At 40.9% G+C, this 17058-nt stretch overlaps 1 protein-coding gene across 1 annotated transcript in view; it reads left to right on the forward strand.

Moving 5' to 3' along the window:
• Nucleotides 1-14349, forward strand: part of dock8 (dedicator of cytokinesis 8) — a gene marked incomplete in the record, with an annotated part of 78878 nt that extends 64529 nt beyond the window's left edge. The window contains 7 exon segments of the mRNA XM_036143868.1: nucleotides 59-193; nucleotides 598-687; nucleotides 2174-2410; nucleotides 2920-3063; nucleotides 4623-4729; nucleotides 8661-8831; nucleotides 12908-14349. Coding sequence (XP_035999761.1) covers nucleotides 59-193; nucleotides 598-687; nucleotides 2174-2410; nucleotides 2920-3063; nucleotides 4623-4729; nucleotides 8661-8831; nucleotides 12908-12959 — 936 coding nt within the window.
• Between the last annotated feature and the right edge of the window lie 2709 nt (nucleotides 14350-17058).

The raw sequence follows: 17058 nt of genomic DNA on the forward strand, positions 1-17058 counted from the left end.
ATGGCATGCTTGATGTAGTGATTAAACTCTGATTTAAACTCTCCTTGTTTCCCTTCAGGGCCATAAGAGGATGTTTGGCACCTATTTCCGTGTGGGTTTTTACGGGACCAAGTTTGGAGACCTGGATGAGCGGGAATTCATTTACAAGGAGCCCGGCATCACACATCTGCCCGAGATATCCCACAGGCTGGAGGTACGAGGGACCGAGCTATGTGTGTGTGTGTGTGTGTGTGTGTGTGTGTGTGTGTGTGTGTGTGTGTGTGTTTCGACTGAAATAAAAAGGGGAAGATGGTGCCCGGCCGGACTGGTAGAATCCCATAATAGCAGAGGGACATTGAGGGACCAGCATGGGAGAGTGCAAGAACTAGCAATTATCCATCTGGTTTTCGTGAGTCTTTTAGGAGCATGGAAAAATCATTCACATGCTTGTGAGGGGAATTAAGTCCCTATAATGTGGGCATCGAGCATTCATCTAACCAGGGACTCAGCCGTGTCATGCTTTATTCAATCTTTTAAACATCAGCATGGATTATGTCACAGTATTTAATATTTCATAAACACTATATTAATATAATGGAACATTTTCCCTATTCCCAGAACTTCTATAGCCAGTGTTTTGGAGATGACACATTGGTGATGATTAAGGACTCTACACCTGTGGACCGAAAACAGCTCAACCCCAGTAAGGTAGGTCACCGTAGTATCACAGCATTTCTTCCGCCCGTATATATTTCTAATGGTTTCAGCCAATGTGAAGTTTATGGACTGCCATGTGACCAACAGAGAATACACCAAATGCTGGCACTGTCCAACACTTTGCTGTTTTGTCTTGGTTGCCAGATATATGCTTAAAAACTAAAGCTCCACAATTATTTTTTTTTTTTTAATCTCAGTTGGTAAGATAACAATATTTCAACTATCGTGCATTCACAAACTGCATTTCAATTTTGTATTTGGCTGGTTAGATGGAGTCTGACTGCCCTTAATGCCCACATCTGGTGGATATGTTTAGGGGCTGAGATGCTAAGGCTTGGGGAGAATGTTCATCTAGAAACATGTTTACACATAATTGAAATCCTCATCACAAATTTCCACAGCAGTATCATAATATCATATGGATATCATATGGATATTTTAGCTTTAAAAGTATACAAAATGCACATTTAATAGGTTTACACAGGTTTAAGCCTCTGACATATTTTATTTTCGTACTGTGCCACACTAAACTCACAGGTCATGTTCTGCCAGCTGCAGGATGCATTTTTTCTTGAAAGCTACAGATATCTTGCCCCAAACGTGTGAAATAAACATGTAAAGCTTTGTCACTTGATTTTAAAGATATTTTTGAATTGACACATAAGCTACAGTCTTCAAAAAAAAGTTTAGGTTTTGCAGAGCAGAGTGCACAATCAATGCTAGCATGTTTACTCTCGATTTGATGTGACTTGTTTATAATTCGACTCGTGACATATTTTAAACCTTTTTCAGTTATGTTCAGGCAAAAGTTAAAGAAAATGCTTTGCTGCTTTAGAAACAAGCCGATTGGCGTTGGACGTCTCAAAATCTCGAGACTAACATAGTTCAATGGCTATGCTGCAGCAGCCAATCCAATCTTTATTTTATGTTGGAAACTTGTATTGTTAGTGAAAACCAAGATAAATGAGCAGAAGAATGTTTATTGTACATTTTTCTTCAACTGTGCACGTGAAAATTTGCTGTTATTAAATAACATCAACAAAAGAAATCCACAGCTGGGTGGCTCGCTGGTTAACTGTGGTTGTGTCTAACATAAAATCATCGTCACCTGTCTCTTGCATCCTTATGCAATACTTGGCATCCCTAGTTTCACCATAGTTTTCAGCAGACTTTGGAGAGCTTGGAGAGAAAGGCTTAAAATGCATGTTACATACAACATTTTCATTAAATATTATAAGTTGTGGCCTTTTTATATACATTGTGAAACTTTCCACTAAAAACAGATAGACTATATCCCGGTATCAGAAACTACACCAGTCAGAAATGGATTATACCATTAGTCCAACAGGTTAGACGGCAACATCCCCCTGTGAAAGCTCTTCTGTATGAGATTCTGTCTTTCGACAAAGTTAAACTCTTGATGGTTAGGGTTCGGGTAATGAATGAACGACTAAAATCAAGCACCACTCCGCTCCAGGCGTATATCCAGATCACGTACGTGGAGCCCTACTTTGACGACTACGAGATGAAAGACCGTCTAACGAACTTTGAGAAGAACTTCAACCTGAGGCGCTTCATGTACACCACGCCCTTCACCAAGAGCGGACGGCCTCGGGGTGAGCTCAACGAGCAGTACAAGAGGAAGACCATCCTCACCACCATGCACGCCTTCCCCTACGTCAAGACGCGCATCAACGTCATCCAGAAAGAGGAGGTCAGTGCCAAAAACTGTTGGGCTTGCATTTAACATGAACTTCTTTGTGATTATGATAAGCTGATATTAGCTGTTTGGTTAGTCTGACTGTTTGCTCTGAAAATCAGCCTGCGTTTGACCAGTTTACAGACATGGTGCTCATAACTTGCTACATGTAGTTTTAAATCAGTGTTACTTTAAGGCGGGGAATGGGTGAAGCTCCTTTAGTTCCTACACCATGACTGTTTGTGTTTTTCGGAGATAGGTATTTTTCCAGGCAGCCAAATCTGTCTGTCTTATGGGGAAAAGCAACAGTAAGGGTCTTTCTGCCTGCTGACTGGCAGTGCTCTACAATAGGTGGGGGAGGAACTGCACTGCATGAATTCATAGCTCCATACAGCAGCAGTAAACACCAGTAATTACATCACTATATCATTAAAACAGTGTTATATTTTTAAACACTTAAAAAGACTTTTAATACCAGCAACTGAAAATCTGTACAATCCTTACTTCTCTTTTTTTCCTCCCAGTTTGATCTTACGCCTATAGAGGTGGCCATAGAGGACATGCAGAAGAAAACTCGGGAACTTGCAGTCGCCACACACCGGGAGCAGCCCGATGCTAAGATGCTACAGATGGTGCTACAAGGCTCTGTGGGAGCCACCGTTAACCAAGTAAGCAGGGTTTCAAATTTCCCCATGAATGAAAATAGCCCTCATCCTGACTTGGTGCTTGTACACACACCGCTGACGCCCGGCAGCCTGTAAACGCAGAAAATCCTGATTTTTATCAGAGCAGGCTGCTAATTATGCTCCACATGACAACATAATCATTTTTTTTTCTTTAGCATCTGTTCAAAATAAGTAACAGCTGAGTCTAACCTATTATTTAGGTGTAAAAAGCTTGATTTTCCTGTTTTGTCTTGGATTGTTAAATCATTCGTTCGTTTGCTGGAACTGAACAGGGGCCTTAAGCAGACTTTCTGTAAGGCCAAACAAGCGCTAAGTGTTTTAACCAGGGCCAGAGGCGACGTCACATGGTGTGTGAGAAAGAGAGCGCAATCAGCGTTACACAAATCTGCAGCTAAACAGGTTTTAACTGTTTCAAAACAAAGCCAGAATGATTGGAGTTGATATTTTAGACGGCCATTTGCATCTTTATATTGGGTTTACCATGAACAACAGGATTAGGGCGTGTACCATTTCTAACTACAAACATCTGTCTCTGTCTGTAAGTACAGTGTCTCCTAAGATTACTCCTGCTCTGTTTCACCATCCGATTGAAAACATAAAAAGTTAAATCACCTTTACTTCTGTTATTACATTTTCAATTTCCTTTTTATCCAAGTCTTCAAGTGGGACACAAGACACCGATCACGCTTCAAAGCCTTCATCCTATCTATAACCGTAATCCCTCCTATGCTTCCTCTTGATTGGGTTAAAACGTGAATCCATGGACCCGTTCTCCTTTCATGTCTCTGCCGCATGGCGTGTTGAACCGGAGGTCTCTTTGATCTGATAGCTTCCAGGTTCCGCCAGCATGGCGAATGTTGGAGTAATGACAAAGCGAGCTTCAGCGTCTCCGTTTCCTCTCTGCCCTTATGTTTTATCTTCCAGCGCCTTAATCTGACAGGTTCTCTCGCTCCGACTCGATGGTTGTATACATAACGCTAATGCTCAGCAGCTTGGTAAACATATAACTCCTGACTGTAATCAGCGCAGGAGGCTGGGTTCTGTTTGTGTGTGGGTCCGCAGCTCAGACCCAGGACTGAGGCCCAGGCCCGATGCATTTACGATGCTAATCAGGGCTTTTTAACCATGCCTGTCGTGATGCGGGCTCAGAGTGAGCGTGCTGTGGTTTTATGATGAATATAAGTTAGGGTAACAAGATTTGATGCTGGGGAAATGGCAGCCAAATGGTGGCGGTACGCAGGCTTGGCGGGGACTTTAGCCATTCAGTACGCTAATCATGTCTCCTTCTCTGATCTGATCTCTTCCTCATGCTTTGGTTTAGTGCCTTGTTTCCTAGTTGCATTAGACAATAAGTTCATTTCCCCCCCCCATTTCTAAACGAGAACCATTCTCATCCCTTCTTTTGTTCATTTGCTCACAAGCACTTCCTCTCATTCCTTCCTCTGCCGTGTTTTCCTTTCTCTTTCTTCCTCCCTCTCTAACTCTGTCCCTTTGTGTTTTGTTCCTTTCCTCCCCTGTCGCCCTCTCCGCCCATGCTGCAGGGCCCGCTGGAGGTGGCCCAGGTCTTCCTGAATGAGATCCCCGCGGACCCTAAGCTCTTCCGTCACCACAATAAACTGCGGCTGTGTTTCAAAGAATTTATAATGAGGTAAGACACAAGCAAATGATCACCACCTCGTGACAAACACTAAAAAAAAATGTCTACATGCTTTATTAGGTGAGAGAAATGGGTTCATGAGCTATTGGGAATGGCAGTTATTGATCTCTTTAGTGTTTTCAGGCAAAAAAAAATTCAACTTGAGACTTTCTTTTAAGAAATTACATTTTAAAGTGACTTGATTTGAAGGCCTTTAAAAATCCCCCGTAGACTTTTTAATACAGAAGATGGGTGTTTTTTTTTTTTATTACAAAACAACTTTGCTACTGAAATAAAAATTAGTGTATTGCCAGACCTTTTACACATCCTTTTCAGAAGGTTCCAATAACTGTAAAGGCTCTGTATGTGTTTGGACTGTCTCAGCTGCAGGCTAAGCCAGATTTGTTATGTTTTATGTGTTCTAAACTTAATATCACACCTCTGTAATATATGCTTACCTTTTTTTAATCTTAAACATTGTACAGAGGTATGTCCATGTCTGTATTTCTGTATATTCTGTATGTTCATCTACTGTGAGTGTGTCATCTGCCTCCAAAAGAGGGTTTGCATTTTTCTAGCCCACATCTTGCATTCCAGCTGCTTTGACTGCTACAGGCAGATTGGCACATATTTACTGTAACTTCAGAAAGGTTTATTTTATGTTCTAGATCAAATCCAAGCAAGATAGCATATGATGCATTGCATGCCAATCTTCAGCGATAAAAAAACTGCTTTTGTTAGCTTGTTGTGTTACTTCTACTACTTAAAGGACTACATGTATAATATCTAAGACACAATGTCTGCCTATCATTGAGCAAATCTATCCAGTGAGGTATAGTTGTCAGATGTATCTAAATCAGGTTTTTACAAATAAAATACTAACATTTAGGTAAGAATTTTTTATTACATTTAACAGGAACATTTAAATATTCTAGAGCAAAGATATTTTCAGTTGCGCTTATGAACCAGAAAGTATGCTGGTGAAGATTCTCAGTCATCCAGGTCATGGTCATTCCAAAAAAAAGGTAAAAAACAAAGCAACTGGACTTGTTGCCAGTCCAGTTGCTTTGTTTTTTACCTTTTTTTGGAACCAGAAAGTAGCATTTCTTTCTTAATAGGCAGAGGCAAAAATTATTTTCATTTTTTTCATGAGAGAGTCAAAAGCTGCTTCACTTCTTCTCGCCAGTACAGCTTAAAAGCACAAACTTGTTCTAACCTGCTCTTCTAAAATACATAATGGTCGAGATTACGATTTAGACACCGGGGTGTTTGGTGGTGGGGGGGGGGGGGTTGATTGATTAATAGTTTGCCTGCCTGTCTCAAGCTTTTGTGTTGCTGTGTTATCCACCGGTTTGTAAAGTGCCTTTGGCATTAAGCTATTGCAGTTTCTGGTTAAGGAGGCAGAGCTGGAGGATGACGTTTGAAACATAATACAACAAAATGACTTTTCCTTCAGACCTAATGCTCTAGATTTGAAAATGATTGCTAAAAAAGATCACGTCGCAGAGCACAAAACTAATTCATCATACCAAAGTGGAAAGACTTTGCCCCCTTTGCAAATCTACCAAGACATGGCTTTCTACCTAAACTGACGCGCCAGAAAAGGAGAGCTTTAATCAGAGAAACAGCCACTAGGCCTACCTATGGTTACTCTGGAGAGTAAAGATCCACTTCTCAGGTGGCAGGATCTGTTGACTGGACAACTCTTAATTGTGCACCTTTCACATTTTTGGAAACATTGTATATCCTTTCATGGGACAACACTGAAGATACGACTCTTTGACACGATGTAAAGTAGTCAGTGTGCAGCTTGTATAACAGTGTAACTTTGCTCTCCCCTCAAAATAACTAGACACACAGCCATTAATGTCTAAACTGCTGGCCACAAAAGTGAATACACCCCTAAGTGAAAATGCCCAAATAGCACCCAATATTAGCCTGGTATCATGTGACTTGTTAGTGCTACACGGTCTACGGTGTGAATGGGGGAGGAAGTGTGTAAAATTGTCCTCACACTCTTTCCTACTGCTGACTGGAAGCTCAATACAGCACCTCATGGCGAATAACTCTCTGAGGATCTGAAAAACAGAACTGTTGATCTACAGTACATCAAAATGGCCGAGGCTATAAGAGGATCGCCAACAGCCTGTTAGTGCTCAGACCATACGCCGCACACTGCATCAAATTGGTCTACACGGCTGTCGTCCCAGAAGGAAGCCTCTTCTAAAGATGATGGACAAGAAGACAAAGGACATAGATTACTGGAGCAGTGTTGTGTTGTCTGATAAGACAATTGTTTGGTTCAGATGACATCAAGCGTGTGTGGCAGCAACCAGGAGTACAACGATAAGTGTGTCTTACCTACAGTCAAGCATGGTGGTGAGAGTGTCTCTATGAGTGCTGCCGGCTGAGGGGGCTTATGGTTCATTGAGGGAACCATGAATGGCAACATCCACTGTGACATGGTGAACCAGAGCACGATCCCCTTCCTTCGTAAACTGGGCCGTTCACACATCAAAACGATCCCAAACACTCCTCCGAGACGACCCCTAATTTCCTAAAGAAACTGAGACTAAAGGAGCCGGACTGATCAAGCATGACTGGCGAGACCTAAACCCTATTGAGCATCTGTGGGACATCCATAAAAGGTAAGGTGTAGGAGCGCAACGTCTTTAAAATCCACCAGCTCTGTGAAGTCACTATGGAGGAGTGGAAGAATATCGTCTGCATCGCCAGTGAACTTCATGGCCAAGAGAGCTAAGCAGTGCTGAAAAACAATGGCCGCACTTGATTTGGACATTTTCACTCAAGACGGTACTCAGTGCCAGTGGTTTAGACCTTAAATATTTTTGAATGGACCAAAAATGTACTCTTCAATACAAGATGTACGCTGACTACTTTATATTCTGTTTAGGTGTCATATCTTCAGCGTTCTCACATGAAAAGTTACATTTACAAAAATGTAAGGAATATACTCATGTGACGCTGTAAATATGTTTTTCAAGGCACAGTACATGCTGCCTAATACCTAATTTTTCATTTGTCAGGATTTAGATTAAAAAACTGAAAAATTTGTTTTTGCATGTTGGAGCGTGTAAAAGCAGGTTTTAAGGACACTCCTTACCTTTTGATTTATAAAATTATTCTAAGTGTCTTACACATTCTTCAGATGGATCTTTGTTTAATCAGTCAGACGCCAGCAGATGTTTTGTGACTCTACGACCATTACCGCTTCTTCCCCTGCATATTTTCCTGAAGACTCTTACGCAACCCAAGAGTTTCCATATTACCTTCATTAAAAGCTAAGAGATAAACTCAGACATGTGTTTGCAATCAGCGCCTTCTCTCTGATTTCCTACAGAGGGCTCTGTATGTTGGCCGTCAGACATGTCGTGATAGAGCACTGTGGGGAGAAACCACACTGGCTTTCTGCTCCAGATCCTTTTAGTGCTTTCCTTCATAACAAGGCTTTGTCCTTTTTTTTCGAGCACATGAGGGAGGCCAGAATGTTTTATTTGTTGGTTAGTTGTTTTTCCTCTGCTCTGTTTAACTCCGCTCTGGGTCATGCACGGTCTGCCTCACATTTCAGCGGGAGTACTTGGAAGGAATCCAATCAACATATGGAAATTCCCAAGAGTCTAATAAAGTGGAAACCCATTTAGAGATCTGGTGTGGAAAGGACTCAGATTTATGTCAAGTAGTTACAGGACATTGTTAGCAGGGAACACTGCAGTTATTTCTGACGGTTTGAGGGGGAGAGAGGGGATTATGAATAGATCGGCTGCTCAGGATTGCTGTTGGAGCTCCTCTTAGATTTTAAGCCATTGTAAAAAAAAAAAAAAAAAATCAAAGCAGCATATTAAATTATTTTTCATCTAATAAAGTGGAACCACATTTCTTTATAACAGCAGTCTCAAATTGCTCTCCGCTCTCTGTCTCGTAGGTGTGGTGAGGCTGTTGAGAAGAATAAGCACTTAATCACTTCAGACCAGAAGGAGTACCAGCAGGAGCTGAAGAAGAACTACAACCGCCTGAGAGAGAGCCTGAGGCCCATGCTGGAGAGAAAGATCCCCGAGCTTTACAAACCCATCGTCAGGCCCCGGCTGGAGAACAGGTAAGTTAAGCAGGCTATTTTTATTAAGTAACTGTAAGTAGAGTAAATTCATTTTATCAATGAAGCCTCAAATGGAGCAAATGCAGCCTCGAAGACGGCGCAGTGACCTGTGTCCTATTTTGTGCCGGTCCCAAGCCCGGATAAATGCAGACGGCTGCATCTGGAAAGGCAACCAGGGTAAAACTCGTGTCAAATTTACCACGCGAGTCAATAACATCAGAATCAGAATGAGCTTTATTGTCAAGTAGTATTTTATGCATACGAGCAATTTGCATTGGTGTAAGGGTGCTACACATAGACAAATGTAGATAACAAATGTAGAAATAAATAATATGGAATAAGCAAAACAAATACAAGTCATTTAGGTTGTAGAATAGTAGGATAGATATGGTGGTATATATATTTATATACATAAATATATGTATATTTAATATGAATAGCATGTGAAATATGTCAGCACCTAATTTCCTATTAGTTGATAGTGTTAGTACATCCACTGACTGTAGAATTACCTGTTAAACGTTTTCACACAGCCAGAAAACTGCTTGTTGTTGCAACCAAATCCTATGGAATTCTGTGTGAGTAGGGAGGAGCAAGATGGCGGCCAGTGACTTCAGTTTTTTGGCAAAATCAGCACTCCAGTGTATTATATAGCTCAGTGGTTTTTCCCAATAGCCTTTTTTATTTCCTTGGGCTTTCTGCAAAGAAAAATAATGAATTATCAAATGTCACTGTTTAGTTAGTTCATTATTATTATTCTCTACAAATAATTTGATTAAAATTTCACCCAGAAAGTTAGTGTTTAAGTTAAAGTTTTACTAACTTACTCGAAAGCACTGTCAATACGGTGAGCTGCAGTAATGCTGCAAGACCCGGCCCACGAAGACTGGGTCCTTCAAAAGATGCAGCCCTGAATAGGGGGTTTTCAGCTGACGTCACGCTCACGTGACTACTCAGCGCGTCCGCCATATTGGGTGGCAGTCGTTTCGCACCGTTGACCTGCAATGTATGACGCCTTAGGCAGTATTGGAAGTGAACAATGGGGAAAACGTGTTTAATGGTTGGTTGCACGGCCCGTGGAGGTGGAGATCAACGCTCTTTCTATCGCCTACCAGCCGTAATAGTGAATCAATGTGAAAAAAAAAAACAGCTGTCTGAACAACGCCGTCACCTATGGCTGACACGGATATCCAGGTCCGATTTGGACGGTGTTAAGCTGGAATACGCCAGAGTCTGCGGTGATCACTTTGTCACAGGTAATTAACTGTTAAGTATTTAAAACATATAAGAAGAATATATTAATAATAGGGCTTGGGCGTTATGACTTAATACTTTCCGCGGCTGTCATGTTGACTGCCTCCGCCGCCTCTACTGCCCATTACTACCGCATACTGTACTCCCTCTCTCAGCCGTGTTTTAATTTGATTAATTTCACCTTAACTTGATTTCAACCATGGTAAACCGTTGCTGTATTGTGGGCTGTAACAGCGCAACACATGATCGCCATGGGAAAAACATAGAAACAGATTAATTTTCCACCGCTTTCCTGCCTGGAGGCGCAACCACGGAGAACAACTGTTAGTGCTAACAAAGAGTCATCGGCTCGCTTGGATCGCGGCTGTAAGTCGACCGAACATAACTTTCCACAGTATCCCGATGTCAGTGAGAGTGTGTTCTAAACGTTTGAAACACATAGCAGCTTGTTAAAAGTACATTACATTCGCGAGTGGTTGTTAGCGCTAACGGTTAGCATGTGCTAACCCGTCTGAGCACAGCTTACCTTTGAACGAGTTACAGAGATAAAGAGTCGTCGGCTCGCTTGGATCGCGGTTGTAAGTCGACCGATCATAACTTTCCACAGTATCCCGATGTCAATGAGAGTGTGTTCTAAACGTTTGAAACACATAGCAGCAAGTTAAAAGTACATTACATGCGCGAGTGGTTGTTAGCACTGACGGTTAGCAGCTACTAAACTAGCATGTGCCAGAGCCCGTCCGAGCGCAGCTTACCTTTGAACGAGTTGCTGTGTTCCCACTGTTTGCTGGCTTTATGATCTGCAGCTCCTACCGGCGCCAATACGGTAAATACAACTTAATTTTGCACTGGTCATTGTTCTGCTTAAATAATTAAAGCCGCGAGCGGCGTCGATCGGCCTTGCAGCCAAGCGCCTTCGCGCACCGCCCGCCGCCAGCCACCGCAGAAGCATGCGACACATTTGCGTCGGATTGTTTACATTTTTACCATCTTATTAAAACTCACCCGTCCACGTATGATGGCGATTTCCTTGATGTACATAACCAGATGTGAACTGGTTGTGAGCCTCTAGACCCTTGTAAGCTCTCATTTCCTCAAGAGTGTGCAGAGGGTTTTCACCGAACACCAGGTAATGCATCTGGATTACGGCTAAACAAGGCACCGTGGAGGGCATACGGGTCCATATGGTCGATCACGGAACATTTCCTCAGATATACGTCCTTATCTGGTCGCTCTAGCGTGCTGGCGTACTTATCCATTCGCGATACGATAATACGTGTACGACAACTAGAGATAAGGAAGTGTGCCACCCAATATGGCGGACCGGAAGTTGGCCAGTGACGTCAGTGAAAACCCCCTATTAGGAGCTTCAGGCCTGACTTGAAACTCCGTGTTAGATTGCTTTGGTCTGGGTAAAAAAGCAGCCAATCATACTGCTCGCCCCACCCTGTTTCTCTTGATTGGCAGGTGAAGTAATTCTGCTGAATAGTGTCATTATAAAATAAAAAGGCCATTGGGAAAAACACCATTATCAAATAAAAGGGGACTTTAAAAAGACATTTTGAAAAAAAAATTATGGAATTAAATAGAAATACCACAACAATACTTTTATATTATTGTGAAAAATATTTATTTCACATAAATATTTTTCAAAATGCTTTATTATTATTATACACATTTTTAAAGAAGAATGAAAAATATTTTATCATAATGTGCAGATAATTTTATAAGCATTCTGTTACTTCACAATTTATTGTCACTTTAAATATGTATATCAAGTAGATATATTTTTCACAATGTTTTATTTATTTATTTAATTTTAAGCACTTTGGTGTTCCATAAATTACATCTTGTGTAAATGATGTAACCTGAAGGAACTGAGAGTGAGAGTGTGGCCAGACAGCACAGGATGGAGGCGTGATGATGAGGAAGATGAAGAGGACAAAGGCAGAGCAGGGAACAAAGTGGTGGAAGCTGAAAAGGGAAGAAAGTTTGGCTTTCAGGGAGGAGTGGAGACAGGCTCTGGGAGGTGCTTCCAGATGACTGGACAACTACAGCTAACGCTATCAGGGCGACGGGTAGAAGAGTACTTGGTTTGTCTTCTGGAAGGAAGTTGATAACAACACTTAGTGGTGAAATGAGGAAGGACAGGAGTGTGTTCAGAGAAAGAGATTAGCTAAGCAGTTGGACACTGTGAGGACAGGAGAGAGCCACCACAAATACAGAGAGATGCAGCCTAAAGCGAGTGTAGAGGTAGATAAGGCCAAAGAAATGGCATAAAATAACTTGTATGATAGGTTAGACAGTAAGGTTTTCCTGCCAAAGGCCCCAGATGCTTTGGGATTCATCATGAAGTGTTGAACAATCAGCAGATTTAAAAAAAAAAGTTAGTTGGCAAGTGACTGAAGATGGGTCATCATTGATCTTTCAGTGGGATAATGATTCTAAATATTTGGGGAAATCAACACGGCAGGGGTTTGCCGGATCTCAATCCAAAGAGCTAAACTCTAAAAAAACCTGTGTTGAGCTGAAAAGTGTAGAGCTTAAGAGTCTAAAGGGATTGTGCATAGAGGAATGGTAAAATTTCAATCTCTGTGGATGATTGTTTAAAATGAAGATATAAGTCCCCAGTTTTTCCTGTGGCTGTATTTAAAGAATTAAAAAAGGAAATAGTTTAAAACAATAAAAGTGGCCGTTTTCAGTTAACAAATGAGGCCTTTCTACGAACTGCTGCTTCCTTACTTCCATTATATTCGCTTTACTTTGTATTCCTCTTGTTGAATTTTTGTCATTTCACAAGTCTTTTCTAATCCACTGTCCAGGGATTCCTTCAAACGCCTCAGTTTCCGCAGAGCTCCAGAGGAAAGCTCCTGAGGTGCCCGAGCTTGTGGGAGAGAGCCGGAGAAAGGAGAGGGAGACGGCCGGAAGCGTAAAAATAAGAAGATAAGCTGAGAAGAACTGCTGGTGACAACTCAGAAAATATCTGAGGAAGGAGGCGTGTGAACACGGAGGACTTTTTGCTTAAATTCAGCACTGTGCATACATGACTTCTGCATGACCACATGTCATGTAGGCTGTACGAGAACAGAGCACAAAAAAAGGGAAATGTTTATCCCAGGCAAGTGTAGCTTTTTCTTTGAAATAAAGTCCTGATAATGCTGCAAACGTTTCCTCTTGGTTGGTAAAGCAGCTCTCTTACTGAACCAGAGTGTTCATACTGTGTACATTCTGTTTATGAATACGTCTTGTATTTATGTATGTATGTACATGCCTGAATGAACATGCTGATTATGGCCTAGAATAAAAGATTTTTGGAGGATCAACAGTTTTGCTTGGTGCTGAAAAGCCTCTGGGCGTCTATGCACGACATTTGTCAGTTTGAGGAGCAATTATTCAAACTGGATGGTTTTTGCACTGGATAAATATGCACAAATTTCTGTGTTAGCTCGTCGCCTTTTCTCGCCTCCTTACTGCTGGACATCCATCACTAAAAGAACAGAACAGGAGAAGGGAGCCCTCCCTGAGGGTCTAAACTGCAGTTCAAGGATGCATAAAAGGATGCTTTTTTTTGTATATAATACAGTTTACAAGGGTATAACAAAAATATTTTGCATTTTATTTTATAGAACCTTTACCTTTTGTACATAATCCTATGAAACACACAGTGCCAAATTTAACGTGTTTCTTTGTTACCTAAAGATGAGAAACCTAAGAACTGAAATATTTTTGAAATACCACCCCAACGCAGATTCTTATTTTCCCCTCCTTTTTAAAATACATTTTCAGCAAAAATTTGCATCCCCACTTTTGAATATTTGATATTGATCACCTGATTTAACTACATGCTAACAACGGCTCTGTTAGTTTTGTTCTAGGTCACTCTGTATTTTAGTTACATAATTTTTTTTTTTTTTCATAAATAGAAATACATTTTGAATAGATTATCAGTACTCATTTGAATATTTGTTTCTTTGTATTTATTAGCTGTTGAATGTTTTTTTTTTTAATGGTTTAGTAAAACAAAATTATGCAACATGCTGTGAGTAAGTATTAACTAAAATGTACTTCTATTTTTGGACTAATCTGAACATGTGTGCTGTAAGATACATCTGTGGCATTCAACTACATGGTTGCATAAATCTGTTGGTTGTTTTTTTGTGTTTGTGTTCATATGTTTTTACTAGATGAGAAACTTCTTGTCAACATTTGTCAGGCAAAGCGCTGTTGCAGGACATTAATAAATTGTAATATGTGCACAATGTTACCACTGTTTGGCTCTAGTTTTCTTTTTATGATGCTCTATTAGTTTATTTTTAGTGGGAGAGCAATTTGACTAAAAGTTTGACCAAGTATATTAGTATAATGGAAAGAAAGAAGTAGTGAGTATTAACTATGGAGGTCAAAAAGGACCAAGATTTAATAAATAAATCATTGAACTATATATTAAATGTCAGACAATTAAAGCTGTAAACAAAATAGCTGATAATTCATTAAAAATGTAGTTAAATGTAAATGCTTCAATGAAAAATAATTGTTAAAAATGTGATTAATTAATGGTCTGCTACTACATCACATGCTACATTTAGAATCTGTCAGCATCATGGTGCCAATTTGTTTCAAAAGTGCATGGGAATGGAATCAAACTTGAGTAAATTTGTTGTTCCACATAGAAAAATCCAGTGGGAATAGCCCTTTGGGAAAAATGCATCTTCACTTTATACATTCAATTAATTTCACTATATAGTCCCATTTCACAACACGTGCCATGTCAAGGTATGTCATAAAGTCAATTAAATCATAGAGATTGCTTAAAATTTTTTCTAAGTAAGAAAACCAGCAGATTGCATCAAGTCATTGACACGCAACATTTACTTTCCTTGAAAGAGTGTATAGCCACAGACAGTCACCTGCATTTTTTTGTTGACTTTGTAGCAATCCCTCAATAATGAGCATGCATGTGGCGACAGTGGAGATGAAACTCCCCTTTAGCAGGAAGAAAACTGTAGATCAGGGATCACCAACCTCTTCGAAACTGAGAGCTATTTCATTGGTTTATACAAAGGGCTACCAGTACTGCCCTTAGAACTAGAGGAGTCAGAGCTCACCTTTACGTAATCTAAACATGTTATTAATGCTTTTGTCATTTTAAATCTATGTAAATATAACTATGATTAAAAAGGGAGAGCAACAGAAGAAAATTGAATTTTAAATGCAGCTCACTGGAAGGCTGTGCTATTTTTTTAACAGGCTTGAGGGCATATGATCCCTAGGGGCTACCTGGTGTCCGCGGGCACCATATTGGTGACCCCTGCTGTAGATTAACTAGGCTTGGTGTGAACGGCCATCTGCCAAGACTAATGGGGGGGGGGTTAACACAAAGCAGAGATACAAAAAGGGCACAGAAGCATTGATATGGAAGTACTTTCTATGTTAGAGAAAATGTAACTCAGTGACTAGTGGCTTCAAAGGAGAAAAACGCATCTAAGCAATTGAGGTTTTTGCAAGTTTTCAAGTCTAGAGGATGAAAGAGAGCACAGTCGAAGTAAAAGCTATGCATACTGTATAGCTATGTCTAAAAGAGAGACAGTCATCTCTAGGAGAACATGAATTTGTCAGTGACTGATTCCTCCCTCCAGGAGAGTGTCACAGATGAGCAGAATGCCAGGCCAGACGTAGCTACTATTAAGAGAGAAAACAGAGTTAAAAGCTGGTCCTCCAACACATTTCAAAGAGATTACATTGATAATCTTATGATTCAGGTGACAAAGTACTCCACTCCCTTCAAACAATAGCTTCTGACGACTTGGGACAGTGACGGCTGGGTCATCGATTTGCATCTCACTCAGAATGTGCCAAGGATGATGGACCTCCATGTCCTTTAAAAACAGCAGCGTATCAACTGCCGGTTGCTCAAGTGAGAGCCACCAGGATTGACAAGGACTCCTGGATAGGTGACGAAGCGTTTTCAGACAGAACTTAGCGAAAGTCTGGTCGCCTCCTATTTAAGCCTGTTTACTGTTAAAAGTTGAAACAGAAAATAATGCAAAATCTGTGCAGAAGGAGTAGGGGAATGTAACAGTGAGGAAAAATGCCCATTATGTTCTTCAGCAGCCTAAGGATAACTGTAAAGACAGCAGGATAACTGAAGCCATGCTAGCTATAAGCTTTATCAAGAAGGACATTATTAAGCCGAGTCTTTGAAAGTAGACGGGTTGCCTGTTGCACAGACTAAGGCTCCTTCCGAATACCCTCGTAAAGCAGGACTCTTTAGCTAAATCGGAGGTGCGTCAGTGGTTGCAATAAGTGCTGAGTGCAGTCAGTAAAGAACGACGTAAGTAAAGTAGCCTGTATCCTTCCCCTTGCGGCTAGTTTTGCCTGGGAACATTGCAATATCCCTTACCAGTGCAAAGAAGCCTTAAGGTATCCCACAATCCTTTGCATGACATGAGATACAAGTACAGCCCCTCACGGAGATCAACGAAAATGTCTGGAGAAAAAAAGAGTGCACACTTAGTTAATTTTCGGAAGGCTGTAGGCTCGGATATGACTCGCATCATCCATGTGCGTTTGTGTCGGAGTTAAAGGCTGTCCAAAAGCAGCACAACAGTCTGAGGCTCCTTTCCTACCCACGATAGAGTTCTCACTGTTGACCCCATTAAAGGTTATGAAGCAGGAGCTATTTTTAAGGGTATTCGGATGGAGCCTAAAACTGGGAGTTGGTTCTAGTGAAGAGGAACCTGAAAGCTAAAAGATTTGCCCCACATTCTACCATTAGAAACTTTACGACCCTCCAGTACACCTGGCGTCTGAGAGCGACGAGTTCTGTTAGGAACATATTTCATCTATGAAGGCTCATGCTAGCAAATAAAGGTTGTCTTAAGTGGACTTGCTGTGCAGGTTAACTGATCAGATGTTCAGTTCTATTTGACAACCACATTGAATGTTTTAATAGTTTTCTGGTGCATTTCACCAC

Source organism: Fundulus heteroclitus, chromosome 12 (genome assembly GCF_011125445.2).
Source record: "Fundulus heteroclitus isolate FHET01 chromosome 12, MU-UCD_Fhet_4.1, whole genome shotgun sequence".
NCBI lineage: Eukaryota > Metazoa > Chordata > Actinopteri > Cyprinodontiformes > Fundulidae > Fundulus > Fundulus heteroclitus.